The sequence below is a fragment of the Rhinopithecus bieti genome, unplaced genomic scaffold (assembly GCF_001698545.2).
Source record: "Rhinopithecus bieti isolate Rb0 unplaced genomic scaffold, ASM169854v2 scaffold_35884, whole genome shotgun sequence".
Taxonomy (NCBI): Eukaryota; Metazoa; Chordata; class Mammalia; order Primates; family Cercopithecidae; genus Rhinopithecus; species Rhinopithecus bieti.
The window spans coordinates 418,903-437,623 of NW_016814992.1; the positions used below are offsets into that span (position 1 = coordinate 418,903).

The 18,721-nt window shown below is 42.7% G+C and overlaps 2 protein-coding genes and 1 long non-coding RNA gene across 8 annotated transcripts in view; 2 read left to right on the plus strand and 1 right to left on the minus strand.

Moving 5' to 3' along the window:
- Window positions 1-3,705, plus strand: part of LOC108515754 (uncharacterized) — a 34,797-nt gene extending 31,092 nt beyond the window's left edge. The window contains exon 4 of the long non-coding RNA XR_001881602.1: window positions 3,667-3,705. This is a non-coding gene — a long non-coding RNA (uncharacterized LOC108515754). The remainder of the gene's footprint in view (window positions 1-3,666) is intronic.
- The window catches only part of CEP76 (centrosomal protein 76), a 39,499-nt gene extending 27,261 nt beyond the window's left edge, over window positions 1-12,238 (minus strand). For 2 of the 6 annotated variants that reach the window (XM_017852886.1, XM_017852885.1), the window contains exons 1-9: window positions 11,810-11,897; window positions 11,507-11,650; window positions 10,979-11,027; window positions 10,278-10,433; window positions 9,012-9,087; window positions 8,158-8,382; window positions 6,157-6,342; window positions 4,191-4,288; window positions 49-177 (exon numbers count right to left, since the gene is read on the minus strand). In XM_017852886.1, the coding sequence (XP_017708375.1) occupies window positions 49-177; window positions 4,191-4,288; window positions 6,157-6,342; window positions 8,158-8,382; window positions 9,012-9,087; window positions 10,278-10,433; window positions 10,979-11,027; window positions 11,507-11,547 (960 nt within the window). In that variant the 5' untranslated portion in view covers window positions 11,548-11,650; window positions 11,810-11,897. Of the gene's footprint in view, window positions 1-48; window positions 178-4,190; window positions 4,289-6,156; window positions 6,343-8,157; window positions 8,383-9,011; window positions 9,088-10,277; window positions 10,434-10,978; window positions 11,028-11,506; window positions 11,651-11,809; window positions 12,163-12,187 lie in introns of those variants that run through there. The other 4 variants (XM_017852888.1, XM_017852887.1, XM_017852889.1 and 1 more) reach the window with 4 other exon arrangements.
- LOC108515753 (proteasome assembly chaperone 2-like) lies at window positions 12,189-16,642 on the plus strand. Its single transcript, XM_017852891.1, has 3 exons — window positions 12,189-12,487; window positions 15,806-15,977; window positions 16,587-16,642. The coding sequence occupies exons 1-3, from the start codon at window positions 12,431-12,433 to the stop codon at window positions 16,625-16,627; spliced, it is 270 nt and encodes an 89-aa protein (XP_017708380.1). The 5' UTR covers window positions 12,189-12,430; the 3' UTR covers window positions 16,628-16,642.
- Window positions 16,643-18,721: the final 2,079 nt, after the last annotated feature.

An 18,721-nucleotide genomic window follows, 5' to 3' on the forward strand; every position in this document is an offset into this window, starting at 1 on the left:
GTAAATCTCAAATACAGGCATAAAATTATTCTAATATAATTTACAAACCTGTGCAAAAATCTTAACGAGTCGTGAGTTGTGTGAGGGTCGAATTTGCAAATATTCTCTCCACCACTGCTTAGCATATACAAGAAATAATCGCTCTTTCTCTGCAGTTTTCTGACGTTCCAAAGCAAGCTTGAAATTTAAAAAAATGTTTTTCAATTCCTATTCATTATCCTTAATTACTACCAAATATGTAACAAATTTATCTACTCCTATAAGAGCCTCCTGACTTCCCGAAGTTTCTACACTTACCCCTAGTACAATCCAGTCTCCATACAATAATCATAAGTCACCTTTTCTTCCTCCCAAGACAGAATTTTTTTTTTTTTGGTTGGCGGGATGCAGTCTCACTCTGGCGCCAGGCTGGAGTGCAGTGACGTGATCTCAGCTCACTGCAACCTCCGCCTCCCACATTCAAGCAATTCTCCTGCCTCAGCCTCCTGAGTAGCTGGGACTACAGGCATGTGCCACCAAACCCGGCTAATTTTGTTTTGTATTTTTAGTAGAGACAGGGTTTCACCACATTGGTCAGGCTAATCTCAAACTCCTGACCTCATGATCCGCCCGCCTTGGCCTCCCAAAGTGCTGGGATTACCGCACCTGGCCCAGAAATTTTTTAATAGTAAATCATACAGGCCGGGCGTGGTGGCTCACGCCTGTAATCCCAACACTTTGGGAGGCCAAGGCAGGTGGATCATTTGAGGTCAGGAGTTTGAGCCCAGCCTGGCCAACATGGTGAAACCCTGTCTCAACAAAAAATACAAAAACTAGCTGGGGATGGCGGTACACGTCTGTAATCCCAGCGACTCAGGAGGCTGAGGCAGGAGAATTGCCTGAACCTGGGAGGAAGAGGTTGCAGTGAGCCGAGTTCATGCCACCGTGCTCCACCCTGGGCAATGGAGTGAGACTCTATCTCAACAAAAAAAACAAAACATACTGTCATTCTCTTGTTTAAAACACTTCATTCTTGGCCGGGTGTGGTGGCTCAAGCCTGTAATCCCAGCACTTTGGGAGATCATGAAGTCAGGAGATCGAGACCATCCTAGCTGATATGGTGAAACCCCGTCTCTACTAAAAAAATAAAAAAATAAAAAACTAGCTGGGCGTGGTGGCGGGTGCCTGTGGTCCCAGCATACTTAGGAGGCTGAGGCAGGAGAATGGCGTAAACCCGGGAGGCGGAGCTTGCAGTGAGCTGAGATCCGGCCACTGCACTCCAGCCTGGGCGACAGAGAAAGACTCCGTCTCCAAAAAAACACCAAAAAAACAAAAAAACACTTCATTCTCCATCACACTGCAAAATACCTGCCTTGGCCTATGAACACTGGCCCGACTCTCTCATTTTCTCCTCTCTCCCCAACCCACTACACTCCAGCCACACTAAGGCTTTCGTTCCTCCATAGGGGCTTTTGTTCTAGGCTGTTCCCAATGCTGGAAGCTCAGCCCCAGTCTTTGCGTGACTGGTTACTTCCTGCCGTTCAGACCCTTTCCCTACCTTAGTCACTTGACCTATGATCAGTCACCCAATAACCACTGTATCATATCCCCTGTAATAATTCTCCACAAAACACCTTCTACTATCTGATTGTTTGCTGACTGATTGCTTCTCCTGCACCAAAATCTGAACTCCTTGAGAGCAAGCTGTCTAGCTGTCTGCTGCCCTGTACACAGCTACATCTCCAGTGCCTGGAACAGTGTCTAGCACATTTTAACACCTGTTTAGGATCCATAAATATTTCTGACTTTAATTTCTTTTAAGAGACACGGTCTTGCTCTGTCACCCAGTCTGGAGTACAGTAGCATGATCATGGCTCACTGTAGCCTCAAATTCCTGGGCTCAAGTGATCCTCCCGCCTTAGCCTCCCCAGTAGCTGGGACTACAGGGATGCGCCACCATGCACAGTTAATTTTTAAAAATTTTTGTAGAGATGAAGTTTACCTATGTTGCCCAGGCTGGTCTTGAACTCCTGGCCTGAAGTGATCCTTTTACCTTGGCCTCCCAAAGTGCTGGGATTACAGACTAATTAGCCTGGCTAAAATTTTTAATAGTGCAATTTTAAAGATAAAATTAGAAGCAATTTATCAGAAACAGAATAAACTTATGTTTTAGTCACTAGAAATTATAAATATGACAGTGGAAATATGAGAAAATATATATAAAATAGTGTTAAGTTTAAAAAGGAGAACCTGGCTGGGCACAGTGGTCCATGTTTGCAATCCCAGTGTTTTGGGAGGCTGAGGCAGGTGGATTGCTTAAGGCTGGGAGTTTAAGGTTTCAGTGAGCTATAATTACACCACTGCACTCAAGCCTGAGAGTCAGAGTAAGATGCTGTCTCTAAAAAAATAAAATTTAATTTAAAAAAACGAGCTACAACCCAAAAAAAGTAGAGCCCAAACATTTACTTTATATGTCACATAAATATATGAATAACATGATTAAAACTCATGTATAACACTTTGGAAGGCCGAGGCAGGCAGATCACAAGGTCATGAGATCGAGACCATCCTGGCAAACATGGTGAAACCCTGTCTCTACTAAAAATACAAAAATTAGCTGGGCGTGGTGGCATGCGCCTGTAGTCCCAGCAACTCGGGAGACTGAGGCAGGAGAACTGCTTGAACTCGGGAGGCAGGGGTTGCAGTGAGCTGAGATTGCGCCACTGCGCTCCAACATGGCGACAGCGAGACTGTCTGAAAAAACAAAAAAAACCCTCACGTATACATATATGTATATGTGTGTATACACCATTTATTGAAGAGACAGGGTCTTAGTCTGTCACCCAGGCTAGAGTGCAGTGATACAGTCACTCACTGTAACCTCAAATTCCTGGGTCAAGTAATCCTCCCGTTTCAGCTTCCCAAGGAGCTGGGACTACAAGCATGTACCACCATGCTTGACTGATTTTTCAAAATTTTTGTAGACACAGGGTCTCACTATGTTGCCCAGGCTGGTCCTGAACTGCTGGACTCAAAAGTGATCCTCCCACCTTAGCCTCCCATAGGGTTGGGTATTTATTTGAGTAACATCAAGATTGGTTTCCACTATGTGGTTTCAGGTATATATACCACCGATGACACATGTCAGAAGCTAGAGATTAGAGGGAGATGAGAGTTTACAAAAGGAAGGAAAAAAAGTTTAAAGAAAACAGGGCAGGGCATTGTTTGCCTGAGGGAGAAGCACTAGCATCTAACCACAGGTCTGTAAAAGGAACAGTATGACAGGCAGGGTGGAGTAAAGGGTTAGTCAAGGAGAACCATTCCACAAGTGCCATCCCAGCAAGTCAGCAGATAATAAGAACCTCCAAGCTGCAGACTGGCAGGAACTGAACGGGACAGCAAATCTAATGCAGAGGAGTGAAAACGTCTGCCGATCTTATAAGACCCAGGAAGAAAGTAATTCGTCAGAAACCTGACAGTGGAACTAGGGAAAAAAACCTTTCCAAATACACGCTAGAAGTGGCAAGCGCTTCTACCCTGAAGGCAGAGCAGAAAAGACACAAGCAGCAAGCTTTCAATAAACATCCGTGAAAGAACGTTAAAATCCCACCCCACTGAGGTTACACTCCACTCTTTTATCCTCTTCAGCTTTATCCTGTAATTGTTTCTTTTTTTTCTTTTTTTAAGATGGAGTCTTGCTCTGTTGCCCAGGCTGGAGTGCAGTGGTGCCATCTCGGCTCACTGCAAGCTCTGCCTCCTAGGTTCACGCCATTCTCCTGCCTCAGCCTCCTGAGTAGCTGGGACTACAGGCGCCCACCACCGCGCCCGGCTAATTTTTTTGTATTTTTAGTAGAGACGGCGTTTCACCATGTTAGCCAGGATGATCTTGATCTCCTGACCTTGTGATCCACCCGCCTCAGCCTCCCAAAGTGCTGGGATTCCAGGCGTGAGCCACCGCGCCCGGCCTGTTCTGTAATTCTTATGTTGTCTCAATAAACGTTCATTGTATTTCCCAAACTAGAGTACAGATTCTCCTAGAAAAACAACCTTGTCTTCATCTTCTTTCTCATCCTTTTTGTGAACCTGTGAGTGCTAATCTAGAAAGTAATAAATGGTAATTTTCTAAAACTAGAGTGCCTTCTAGGATCAACAGTTAAATACACTACTATGAAAACAGACAGACAAAAAAAGAGAAACTCATAACTATTTACCTGTGTGTTCACTACTTCTTGAGATAATGTTTGATTGAGTGGTGGATACATTTCAAGTTTTATATTTAAAATTCCCACAGAAACTTTTGATTCTGTGCCTATAAACATAAATATTTAGAACTTCAGAGATTTCAATACTATATATATTTACTCAACCAAAGTATAACCAAAATAACTTAGGCACTTGGTGTTTCATCACTTACATGGAATAAAGATAACATTCAACATTACCTTTAATATTCATACTAAAAATGAACCAAATCAATGTTTTTAAACAAAGGTGTTTAATTCTAAGGAGATTAACTATTTTCTTAGCTTTCTGACGCTCTTTTTCTTCGTTAAGTAGAGGTGGGGGCTCCTTATGTTGTTCAGGTTGGTCTTAAACTCTGGAGCTCAAGTGATATTCCCGCCTCAGCTTTCCAAAGTGCTTGGTGGGATTACAGGCATGAGCCACCACACCCGGCCTTTCTAACATGTTTTAAGAAGCGTTTCTGACCTGAAGGATTTGAGACTCTTAAGTTTTATCTTCATTAAATGTATAATATCAACCAGACTTACATTAAATTCAAAGTCAAAGAAACTGTTAACACCTCATTCTGTCTCTACACACACACACTAAAAATTAGAAAGCATTTATATTGTCACTTATAGTAACTCCCATTTGTCACTTCCTATTATCAAATTACAGGCTGAGTAGAAATTTTTAATCCATGCCTGGATTTAAAGAACTAGAAAACAAATATACTTCACATCAAAATGATTTAATGTTTCTTTAGTGAATCAGAATCTGCTTGTTTCCAGGTCACTGCTATGATTATCATGTTAGGCCTATTTTTGAAGACAAATAATTGGGTATTGTCTTTGAAAATAAATTTCCTACATAAAGAACACTTTTCTATAATTTTATTTAAAGAAAATACATTCTTGGTATGACTTATTAAAATCTAAATTACTGACCAGATGTGGTGGCTCACGCCTGTATCCCAGCTCTTTGGGAGGCCGAGGCAGGCAGATCACAAGGTCAAGAGATCGAGACCATCCTGGCCAACATGGTGAAACCCTGTCTGTACCAAAAATACAAAAATCAGCTGGGTATGGTGGCGCGTGCCTGTAGTCCCAGCTACTCAGGAGGCTGAGGCAGGATAATCGCTTGAACCCAGGAGGCGGGGGTTGACAGTGAGCTGAGATTGCACCACTGCATTCCAGCCTGGCGAACAGAGCTAGACTCCGTCTCAAAAAAAAAAAAAAAAAAAAAAAAAAAAAAAAAGTCTAAATTACTAAGGCTGTGCTGTCCACTGGCAAGGTTTAACTCTGTGACTAAGGTTCACAACCAAAGTAATTCCATTTTATGTTATAGATAAAACATTGGTAGGTTTTGTTTTCTCATTTTATTAGCAAATATGTGTTACACAGCAGGCAGTATGCAAGATTCCAAGGAGACTGTGATAAATAAGATAGGCACCAGCTCTGCCCTCAAGGAGTACTTGATACTGACACTGAGCAAATTATTACCTCTTCCAAGTCTCACTCACCCACACTGTAAAAGGTTGGGAGAACACCTACTCCATATTTTGCAAGAATCACTGGTACCAAAGGGGATGTATTCCAGGGTGTGCTGGCTGGACACACATAAGTTTGTATGTGTGTCAAGAATATTAATTTTCTTTATAGCCTTACATTGTATCAAATGAACTTGAAATTAAAACCCTCAAAATTCCTGTATTCATTTTCCAGAAAAAACCATTTCTCCTAAGACAAGGTCAGATTGACCGTGAAGTGCTATAATGATACTATTCTTCAAGACATAGTCTCAAGACTAGGATGCTGGGGTCCAATTGTAACTCTAATGAAATTCTATTTTACAGGTTTCCCTCTTGGATTATAAAAGCATTTTAAGGATATAAAATCTATTTACAAATGAACCATAGCTATTAAAAGGTTAACAATGACATATTAATCATCATACCTACACCCATAAGTTCCACAGTCAGACTGGTCACTCCATTTTCTGAGCCCAAAACCGATCGCCATTCCAGAAAATACGAGGCTACTAAAGTCGTCTCACCAAATATGTCTGTTTTGATTAGCACCATATGAATTGGATCACTTATTGATAACATTGTTGTTGAATCAGCCATTCTGGTTCCATCACCTAGCAATATAATCCAAACGAAATTATACCACACTACATATTCAGTTAGGCCAACATAAAATAATACCTTTATTAAAGAATATACTAAATAATAAGCTTATATAAAACCAAACAGAACAATTTGCTAATGTCTCAGAAAGCGTGGAAAAAACTGGAAATACAAATACAGTCCTATTTCTATCACTAACTTTTCAGAAGACTGGCAAATTGTGATGAATTATCCAGTAACTTACAGCATATCAGTGCTTTCTGATTCATGAGATCAGTCTGTTCTTTAAAAATACTTAACTAAAGTATATGCTACTACAATAAAAAGCCTTCAAGTATGTCAACATTAATCCCCGAACTACCTCCAGAAATCCCTTTAACCTCCAGAAATTATCACTGTATAATCAACATACAACTGAAAAATACAGCACATTGAATCTAGCAATTTATCCTATTAATTGCCTTATTAGGGTAACATCTTTCAAAGGGGAAAAAAATAAATTTTAGTAATGTTTCAGTCATCTTTAAATCTAAAATTCTGAAGACATATTCTGAAACTTTGCTTAGTTTACAAATATAAAGATTTCCATATTGACAACTAAAATGTACAAAATACCTTTACTGAAAGAAGCATAGTGTAAAACAATTACAGGAATCAAGTAGCATAAAATTTAGTTATGAGAATTATATGCTTTATTGGAGAAATAAGAAAAAAGAGAAAAAAACCAAAATGACAGTTATATGTTCACATCTAAATTTGACTCTTTATTTATTTATGTATTTATTTATTTAAACAGAGTCTCACTCTGTTGCCCAGGCTGGAGTGCAATGGCGCCATCTCGGCTCATTACAGTCACCCGCCACCACGCCTGGCTAGAAATTTTTGTATTTCTAGTAGAGATGGCGTTTCACCATGTTGGCTAGACTGGTCTCGATCTCCTGACCTCAGGTGATCCACCTGCCTTGGCCTCCCAAAGCGCTGGGATTACAGGCGTGAGTCACGGCACCCAGCCTATTTTTTATTTTTTGTAGACAGTGTCTCACTTTGCCCAGACTGGTCTTGAACTCCTGGCTTCAAATGATTCTCTCACCTAGGCCTCCCAAAGTGTTGGGATTTCAGCTGTGAGTCACCGTGCCCAGCCTAAACTTTGACTTTTAAAAGTTACATAACATCATTAATCTGGTTATGTTTTATAAATGAGAAGGACCATGTCTCGTTTTTCACTATATCATCCCAGCACCTGCCTAGCATAACACTATGCACATAATAGGTATTTAAGTGTGTATTACTAAAGAATCAATGAAAACAGTCAAAAAATAATCTCCAGGGAAAATGAATCGCAAACAGAATATTGCAAGAAGGTTGATAGTAGTTTAAATTGAAAAAAGCTGTGGGAGGCCGGGCGCGGTGGCTCAAGCCTGTAATCCCAGCACTTTGGGAGGCCGAGACGGGTGGATCACGAGGTCAGGAGTTCGAGACCATCCTGGCTAACACGGTGAAACCCCGTCTCTACTAAAAAATACAAAATAGCCGGGCGACGTGGTGGGCGCCCGTAGTCCCAGCTACTCGGGAGGCTGAGGCAGGAGAATGGCGTGAACCTGGGAGGCGGAGCTTGCAGTGAGCTGAGATCCGGCCACTGCACTCCAGCCTGGGTGATAGCGAGACTCCGTCTCAAAAAAAAAAAAAGAAAAGAGCAGTGGGAAATGAAAGGCTAGAGATTCCTCCATTACAAATCTCTTCTTACAGAAAAAGTCATTGTTACTGTTTCACAATAAAACATAACAAAGATTTACTCAATTAAATGAGGATTTATTACTGTTTCTTACCCAAACTTTCTCTGTGTACTTCAAGTAAAAAGCCGTCATGAAAATCTGGTTCACAGGCACATGGAACAGGTTTTGAACGAAAACGTTGGTTTCGATAATGTAAACATAAAGTAAACGTTGAACAAACTTGTCCAGGTAAAGGCTCAGGTTCTTGCAGATGTTCCAAGAAAGCTTTTCCACCCAAAACCTGAAGGTAAAGATACCTCCGTGTTGGATCAATATTAGCTGTAAAGTGTAGCAATATATATGAGGAAACTGCCAAATACCTTAAAAGAATGTGATCAATCATTAGGAAATAAAAACTTGACAGATAAAAACCCAAAACCAAAGACTAAAAAAAAGCAAGAGTAATAAGTTTATTACTGTATATACCAGAATCATTTGTACCCTGGGGAGAAGCTACCCATATAACATGCTATTCTTTTCTGAGTTTATATCCAGGCTACTTTCTCCCAGTGGAAAGGCATCAGAGCCAACATGTAGTATACTTTTGCTTCTTAGCTGCTTATCCAACATTCCTCCACCTTCATAAACCAACTCATATAATTATCAATTCAGCAAGTGTATTTGTCAGATAATTATATTACCATTCAAAAGCAAGGCTATACAGTTTTTATAAAACATATTATTAAAACACAAGAAACTGGTGATCCTGTTTTTGCTTCTACTGTGCTCTACATTAACTCTTCTGATATACTTCATGCAAAACAGAATCCATGTTTTAGCTAACTATAAAATTTTAAGTATTTTATTTTGGGGGAAAAAATGGAAATGTCTTCTATCAAATACCAAAGACCACAGCACATCAGTATTTACTATAAACCACAACTAAATTAATGTGAAAATGTACATACTTTTTTTTAATGTTGATTGTCTATCAAAACAAATAGGTTGTTTTGGAGAGGAAGGGAGTTCTTGCTCAACACTGTCCTAGAAAGGCAGGAAAAAAAGCAAAACGAATTAGAAAACCATTATAGGTTAAGGAAATGTTAATACACATGACTAAGCACTGAACCTAACAACAGGTTAAGGCCCTTTCAAAGAACCCCTCATGGCCGGGCGCGGTGGCTCAAGCCTGTAATCCCAGCACTTTGGGAGGCCGAGACGGGCGGATCACGAGGTCAGGAGATCGAGACCATCCTGGCTAACACGGCGAAACCCCATCTCTACTAAAAAAAAAAAAAAAAAAATACAAAGAACCCCTCATTTTCCTAGCCTAACTAAAATAATGAAAACAAAAGCCTGCATAAAAGATGACGTAACTGGTCACTCCTAAAATCAAATGCTAAGGAATTAAACTGTCTTCAAGTGATACTATCCACATAAAGCTAAAAACAAATCCTTAATGCCTTCAACAAGGGTAAACTTTCTGCATGCTTATATAACATGCTTATAATTCCACCATGAGCTGATTTTAATAAAGTGTCATCACATAGTAGAAGCTATTAGGTCAATTTTTATAACAAATGGGTTCATAAACTTCAAAAACCAAAAAAAAAGGTGCTGTATTAAAATACTTATTCCCTGTTGTATTATGAAGTCCATCCAATTTTCACATTATATTACCCAGGTATTGAGGTCACAGTTTTCATTATTGCCTCATTTTCAAACGAAGGCCTACTTACTAATTCTGCACTGAGAGACTATCATCCCATTATTGACCTATTTGTATGAAAAGATCTGTAGGACTCTTATGGACAATTATTTTCTTAAAGAAATTTGTAATTTGTTAATCATAGAGAATACCATCCCAAAAGAGTGCTTATTTTAAAATATGCTTAATCTAAAAAAATTACAGATCACAGGGAAAAAGAACTTCGTTATGGGTAACTAATTTGACTAAAGTATGTATATTCAAAATTAACAGACCTAGAAAACAAGAAAATTCTGTCACTGTAGAGACCGGAATATGATATATAACACAAATTTCATTGATACACAGAACTATTTGGTATATTCAAGGGCAGAGCTAGCCTATACCTGAAACAAGGACACTAGTAAACAGAATGACCTTAAAGTGGTTTCACTAAAAGGCAAGGCCCCCCGTCGGAACCTTATAAACGGTGTTACGCATTAGTATATACTTATACTCTCATTTATTTCCCTAAAAGATTACTCACAGTAACAAAATGAAGTTCTTTCATCACATCATCAATGATTCCTCGACGTCTAAGGGCTTTGATCAAATCTTCTGTTGATAAATGTTGTTGATCAGGTGCCAGTTCTTCCCGTATAGTCTCAGCAAGGATTTCTCTTATTCTGCCATGGACATCCATCTATGTAGAAAACTCATATTACAATTTATAACATCACAAAGCAGTCAAATACTGCTTCTGAAGTTTTAGGTTTCTCCAGCTAATATTAAATGCACAATTGTTACCACAATTGAATGGGAACAAAGGTAAGCTTTTAAAGAATGAATCTTTTGAGTACAAATTCTAGAAATGCTCTCCAGTGGTTATCTGGCACCTTTGTTACCATTTCTCCACAAATAACACTCAACCAAAAGGAATCTTCTGAGAGGGAGTATAGTACAATCAAAAGAACAGACTGGGGAGTAGGCAGATCAAAGCATGATCTTACTACTCTCATACTTCGATCTGCCTACTGATAAGGGACTCTTACCAGCTTTCAACTTATTAGATGTGTAACCTCAAGCCAACTTATTTACCCTTTATAAATCTGTTTCGTCACCGACAAGAATGGAAAACCCTAGTGTAGTGCCCTCTCACAATAGTGTTGGGAGGATTAGATAAAAGACGCTAGACACCTCGCACAAAGCCTGGCACACAAGGGCACCATAAGCGATCGCTTTTATCACCTTGTACTCAGTCGAGCGAGCGCTGCAGAGACTGGAGGTTCTTCCGGAGCTTCGAAATATTAGCAAATACCGTCATTACAAATCCTTTAGTAACTTCTCTTCCATGACTTCTTTGAGAATTGCTGATTGAAGCTCCAGGTTCAACTTCGCTAATACCCACATGTTTCAGGGGTGAAGAAACCCTGATATCTGCCGGGCGCGGAGGCTCACGCCTGTAATCCCAACACTTTGGGAGACGGAGGCGGGCGGATCACGAGGTCAGGAGTTCGAAACCAGCCAGACCAACATGGTGAAACCCCGTCTCTACTAAAAATACAAACATTAGCCAGGGGTGGTGGCGCGCGCCTGTAATCCCAGCTACTCAGAAGGCTGAGGCAGGAGAATCGCTTAAACCCGGGAGGCGGAGGTTGCAGTGAGCTGAGGTCGCGCCACTGCACTCCAGCCTGGGCGACAGAGAGACTCCGTCTCAAAAAAAGAAAGAAACCCTGATATCTTATAGCAGAATATAAACCTCCAAATACAACTTACACTCGATTGGACTTCCCGAAGCTGCTCGCTAAGCGCTTCATTCTCACGGCCGTCCTAAAACGCCAAAACCGCTCGTTCTATCGCCCCAGACTCTTGCTAGCACCTGCTCGGCTCGTTTTCTCTCTCGGTGGCTACGACGCTCTCCTGCATCAAACTCAAAGCTCTGCCCACCCCGCGCTGCGCACCCCGCAGTCCTCGCTAGAGTCTCGGCAAGCAGGTGCCGCTGTCGGCCCGGGGCCGCCGGGCAGGAGGGAAAGGTCCTGGCTTGGCCCGGCGGTCTCTCCCAGCGCCCGCGACTCTCACCTTACTCAGCTGCTGGTGGATGAGCTGCTTCAGCTCGGAGGCTTTCTCCGGAGGCAGCGACATGCTGGCAGCCGGCGTCTCCCCGCCGCTTCTCCCCGCCTCAGACGCCCTAACTGCGCGGCCCCGGCCGGCCAGGGAGCGTTAGGAGCGACTGGAGCACAAAGCGCCGCAGCCGTTCGCCTAGCGCAGCTCCCTGGGGACGCAACGCCGCGTCAGGCCGGGGGCTGACCTGGAACTGAGGCCCCGGCAGCGGCGGCGCCAACTGTTTTCAAACAGTGGCGGACAAGCTGCACTCGGGGCTGGCCCGCACGCTGCCTGATCGTTTGCGCCCGGCGCTCCACCTCCCCGCTGGCCCCGCACCCCGAGACCTCAGCGCACCCCATCGCCTTGCTTGCTAGGGTCTGCGGAAGTGCCGCTTGCCCCTCTTCGCGGCTCCCCGGCGGCCTCTTTCTGCCCTCGGAACCGGCAGTTAGCTGGACAGGCCCTCAGGGCTCGGCGCCCAGGGACTCGAAGGACCCGCCTGCGCCCCGCGAGGCCCCGGGGACTCGGGCTTCCGCCTTCCTGCTGCCCTAGTTCTTTCCAGTGTCACGCTTAGTCCCTGCTGGCCGCCCCACTGCGACCATGTTCGTTCCCTGCGGGGAGGCGGCCCCCGACCTTGCCGGCTTCACCCTCCTCATGGTGAGTCTCCGCTTGCGCTCGCGGCAGCTGCCTCGCGAGGCCCCTGCGGTGTCGCCACTTCGACCCGGGGTGTTCGGGGGTGCCTTGGGAGAAAGAGGGCCCTAGTTTCTATTTCACGTTCTCGGCCGGAAAAAACAGGGAGGTTTAGCCGGAGGCAGACGTCCAAATAGAACCTTTGTCGGCTCTAAAACCAAACGTAGTCAAGTCTACAATTTGTAGTCTCTGTTTCCTGTAAAACATGATGTGTTCGTACATTCTGGATACACTGTACTTACGTTGTGCGGGGCATCTTTCGGTTTTACCCTAGAAAGTCTTTCTGCGACTGGTTTTAGAATCAGTCTTGAGCTAGCATACTATCGTTGTTAACCGGAGAACTACTGATAGGGCAATAAACGTTGACTTTTGCCGGTAGTTAGCAGTTTATCGCTCTTCATATTCGTTCATTGTTTTAATAAAGTCTGTAATGTGCGGGTATTAGAATAAGACTAGGTGCGTGCCTTCAAGGAATTTACAGTGTAGTTGACAACATGTGTACTTAATAAGAGCAATAAATGCTAGGATAGAAGTTTGAAAGGATATGGAAAGGCCCTGAGATAATTGGGAGGGAAGGTTCAGAGGGCTTTGTTAAGAAACGCTTCATAGAGAAGGTAGTAAGTAAAAGATGGAGGGGCTGTGGGCTGGGAGTAGATTTGGAAAGTAGGCGTTTCGGAAAGATAGATGTCTGTAACAGAGTCACGTAAGCATGGGGGGCTTGAAGACTGCCAAGAACTTGGAATGACACGTTGCGAGAATAAGCTGTAGGCCCTGTGAACCCAGAAGGCACCACTGGAAAATGCACTATTTGGAGTGGTGTAAGGCTGGAGAGAGCTGGAACTCATTCTTATTCACTCCATATAAAACACAGCCCCAGAGAAGAGTGTTTCAAAAAGGAGGGAGTGGCCATGTCAGAAGTAGCCCAGAGGTGTGTAAGGTGAAGAAAGCGTATGTTTGGATTTAGCGACATGTTAATGGTGGTCATCTGGACAGTTACCAGTGAAGTGGTGAAGAAAAAAGCCATATTGGAGTGGGCTGAATGAATGGCAGAAAACAAGTAAAGATTTGGGTTGTATAATATATATATATCCAGTCATTAATTCAGAGACAGGCATGATGGCTCATGCCTGTAATCCCAGCACTTTGGAAGGCCAAGTACAGGAGAATCTCTTGAGCTCAGGAGTTCAAGACCAGCCTGAGCAACATAGTGATACTTCATCTCTACAAAAAAAAAATAATAATAAAAATTAGCCAGGTGTGGTGGCCTGCACTTGTATCTCAGCTACTCAGGAAGCTGAGGTGGGAGGATCACTTGACCCCAGGAGACAGAGGCTGCAGTGAGCTGAAATCATGCCACTGCACTCCAGCCTGGGTGACAAGAGTGAGACCCTGTCTCAGAAAAAAAATTTTTTTAATAAGAGAAAGTTTCTGCTTATGTTTTTGTGGGCGACTTGGAGAATTTTTGCTATGTAGAGACACAAGAAATGAGGCTGAGCTAGAGGTCTATGTGGGGTCAAGATCTTCTAGAATGAAAGGTATTAGAGCATGTTTACTTGCTGACGGACATAATACAATAGTGAGGAAGAGAAGGATGGTACAGAGTTTAACCCAAGTGTCAAAATTGTTGAGAAGGGAATTACAGGAGGTGACTAGGCAATTGGTCGGTGACCACAGTGAGAAGTGCAGAACATGCTGAGGGAACACCCGGAAGGACAGAGAACAGAAGGAATTGTTGGAAGAATGCGAAGGAGGAGCTACGTTAAAAGGATCCTTTGGGGATAACCTCAATAAAAATTAGGCATGTATTAGATGTAGTTGGTAAGGGAATGGGAAGAAGTTTAGGTAGAGTGAATAATGTTGAACTTTTTTTTTTTTTTGAGACGGAGTTTAGCTCTTTTTTGCCTAGGCTGGAGTGCCATGGTGCGATCTCGGCTCACTGCAACCTCCGCCTCCTGGGTTCAAGTGATTCTCCTGCCTCAGCCTCCTGAGTGGCTGGGATTACAGGCATGCACCACCACACCTGGCTAATTTTGTATTTGTAGTAGAGACAGGGTTTTACCATGTAGGCCAGACTGGTCTTGAACTCCTGACCTCAGGTGATCCGCCCGCCTCAGCCTCCCAAAGTGCTGGGATTGCAGGCATGAGCCACCATGCCCAGCGCACTTTTCTAAAATACAAAATACGGGGACAAATTTGGGCAAAAGTTTATAGTTTTGAACTTGCAGAATGTGAGTTTCCTGTGACCTAACCATGTGGAGACATCCATTAGTTTGTGGAGCTCCTACATGTTGTGGGATGTAGGTAGAGATTTGGCAGCTTTATTATTTTACATCATGGGAAAAAGAGAGTTTGTGTGTGTGTTTAGTGTGAAACGGTCACTTCAGCCTTTGGGAATGCGTGAAGAGGCACTGATAAAGCAAATGGTAAGAAGACCCAAAAGAGCTTCTGTTCGTACCTCGTAGTCTTTACACTTGCTTTCCCCCCGCATGGAATGGTCTTTCCCATTTCTCTGTAGGGCTGTCTCCTTTACCTTTTTCAGGTCTCTAGTCTTTTGTCAACTCGGCTGAGACTTTCCTCGATCTCGCTACTTAAAATTGAAATCAGCCATGTACACACATCCTCACACTTTATTTTTCTCTGTAGCACTTACCACTGTATATTTTACTGTTTGTTTTATTACAGGTAAACCACTCTGGCTCGAATGGAAGTTCCATGAGAGCATGAACTTTTGTTGGTTTATTTTGCTACATTCCCAGTGCCTAGAGCAGCAATTGACATATATTAGGCGTTCAATAAGTATTTGTTAAATCAATAGTCTCAAAGGTGGAGGAGGCCTCAGCAGTTGTAGTTAATGAAAATCAATATCTAGCCATGATGCTATGACGCTTTCAGTACTAATACTATGATTATTGTTTTCTGTCTAAACTTTTTGAAGTGCTGCGACCAGGTGTGTTGGCTTACGCCTGTAATCCCAGCACTTTGGGAGGCTGAGGAGGGCGGATCACCTGAGGTCAGGAGTTTCGGACCAGCCTGGCCAACATGGTGAAACCCCGTCTCTACTAAAAATACACAAATTAGCTGGGTGTGGTGGTGCGCGCCTATAATCCCAGCTACTCAGGAGGCTGAGGCAGGAGAATTGCTTCAAGCCGGGAGGAGGAGGCTGCAGTGAGCCGAGATGGCGCCACTGCACTCCAGCCTAGGAGACAGAGGCAGACTCTGTCTCAAAAAATAAAATAAAGTGCTGCTAATTTTGGTGACTTCTGAACATATCTTTTATAATTTCAGCCAGCAGTATCTGTTGGAAATGTTGGCCAGCTTGCAATGGATCTAATTATTTCTACACTGAACATGTCTAAGATTGGTTACTTCTATACTGATTGTCTTGTGCCAATGGTTGGAAACAATCCATATGCAACCGCGGAAGGAAATTCAACAGAACTTAGTATAAATGCTGAAGGTATGTAAGACTTTACCTTGTATTGTTCCGCTACAAGGTAGAGTTGTTTTAAATTAGAAATAGACTTTATTGATAATTGTTTTGTAGCAAATGTTTACTTAGTGCCAACTTTGTGTAGAATTCACAATCCAGTCACATTGTCCTATTCTTTTACATCCTGGTTTTAGTTGTTAGACTCTTGTAAATGGCAACTCTTACGAAGGTTGAGAGTAAGATCATACTTGTGTCTTTTTTTTGTTTTGTTTTGTTTTTGTTTAAGACGAAGTCTTGCTGTCACCCAGGCTGGAGTGCAGTGGTGTGAGTTTGGCTCACTGCAAGCTCTGCCCGCCAGGTTCACGCCATTCTCCTGCCTCAGCCTCATGAGTAGCTGGGACTACAAGCGCCTGCCACCGTGGCCGGCTAAATTTTTATAATTTTTTAGTAGAGATGGGGTTTCACCATGTTAGCCAGGATGGTCTTAATATCTTGACATCGTGATCCACCCACCTTGGCCTCCCAAAGTGCTGGGATTACAGGCATGAGCCACTGTGCCCGGCCCATACTTGTATATTTTATAGAATTTAAAATTTCCTTTTTTTTCAACATGGATTTTTTTCCTTCTCTCCTCAGTTTTATTTCCTGTTCTTACTGGTATGTGTAACCATCACTAATAATATGGAAAGGCAAAAAGAAGATTGCTTTGGACTCAGTCCTGTAGGTTTAATATATGGTATGTCAACTAAGCCTCATCCTCCTAGTCATCCTCTTCCACTCTAGGATCCATAGTAATACGGTGTAGATAAGGCTCAAAGACATTGACTTGCCTGATGCCACTAGTAGGTGTAGGCTTTTCCCATACTGTAAATCTGTAATTCCTCATTGGACTATCAGGCTTGATGATCAGGGAACACTGGTTATAATGCAGCACAGCACCTGGTGAGGGAGAGAAGAGCTCCTGTAGATCGTGGGGCGCCAGGTACCGCCTTTGATGGCTGGCCATTCTGGTGACCTTTCAGCCCTCTGTTTTCCATTGTAGGGTCAGATCCAGAGGGATAGAAGAGCACGAAAGGCCTTTGGTGAACTGAAAGACAAATGAAGACGCATTTTGGTTTTTGCGTCTTAACCATATCATCATTCTTAGCTTACAATAATGAAATGTACATTTGAGAAATGACCTTATTATTGAACTTCCTACAGGACAGATGGCTTTGTCAACACAAGACTAAATTTTAGTTACTGTCTCAGAGGATAAAGGACTGTAAATGGTTAAAACCAGAATTCATGACCGGGAACACTTGAGCCCAGGAGTTTGAGACCAGCCTGGGCAACAAAATGAGACCCCATCTTTACAAAAGAAAAGTAAAAATTTAGCCAACCAGTAGTCCCAACCTCTTAGGAGGCTGACTTGGGAAGACTGTTTGAGCCTGGGAGGTTGTGGCTACAGTGAGCCATGATGATGCCACTACACTCCAGCCTGGGTGACAGAGTGAGACCCTGTCTTAAAAAACGAAAGCCCCTAGAATTTGTATACTTTCCGCTAGTGATAACAGCTATCTTTTATTAAGTATTACTATGAACTGAATGCCATGTACATTTTTTTTTTTTTTTTTTTTGAAACAGAGTTTTGCTCTTATTGCCCAGGCTGGAGTGCACTGGCGCAATCTCAGCTAACCGCAACCCCCGCCTTCCAGGTTCAAGCAGTTCTCCTGCATCAGCCTCCCAAGTAGCTGGGATTACAGGCATGTGCCACCACACCCAGCTAGTTGTGTGTTTTTAGTAGAGATGGAGTTTCTCCATGTTGGTCAGGCTGGTCTCAAACTCCCAATCTCAGGTGATCTGCCCGCCTCGGCCTCCCAAAGTGCTGGGATTACAGGCATAAGCCACTGTGTATGGCCTTACAACTATTTTGTAAGGTAGTTTTATATATGAGGAACTGTAACAAAATTATTTATTTATTAATATCTCCCTATATCTTACCCATATTAAAATTGGCCCAGTTTACCCCAAAATGTTGCCCAAAGTTTATTTGTCCAAACCAGCACCTATAGTATGAGGAGACTTCAAAAAGTTTGTGAGAAAATGAACAAAAGATAAAACAAAAAATATAAACTTTATTTCTGAACATCAGCTTCGTCAAGTTCAAGACACTTTTGTAAGCCATGACGGCAGCCATATAGTCCATCCCTAAAGAACTGAGTGGCCTGGGAATTAAACCATGTCAGTGCAGTCTTTTTTACATTATTAATTGAAGAAAAATGGGTGCTCTTTGCAGATTGTTTAAGATTAGGAAACAAAAGAAGTCAGAAGCAGCCAAATCAGGACAAGGTGGAGGCCTAATGATTTCCCATTGAAAGTTTGACAAAAGTGCCCTTGTTTGATGGGAGGAATGAGCAGCAGCATTTTTCTGATGGACAAGGACTCTCTGGTGAATCTTTTCCAGTTGCTTTTCTGAGAAAGCTTTGGTTGACTTTCTCAAAATGCCCTCATGGTAAGCAGATGTTATCATTCTTTGGCCCCCCAGAAAGTCAACAAGCAGAATGCCTGGAGCGTCCCAAAAAACTGTTGCTATGATTTTACTCTTGACTGGTCCACTTTGGTTCAGAAGCTGAACCGCTTCTGCCTTGGTAGCCATTGCTTTTTCATCAGGATTATACTGGTAAAGCCACGTCTCATCAGCTACAGTTCCTTAAATATTTCAGGATCTTGATACCTCTTGTTTAAAATTGCCATTGAAAGCTGTGCTCTCGGCCGGGCGCGGTGGCTCA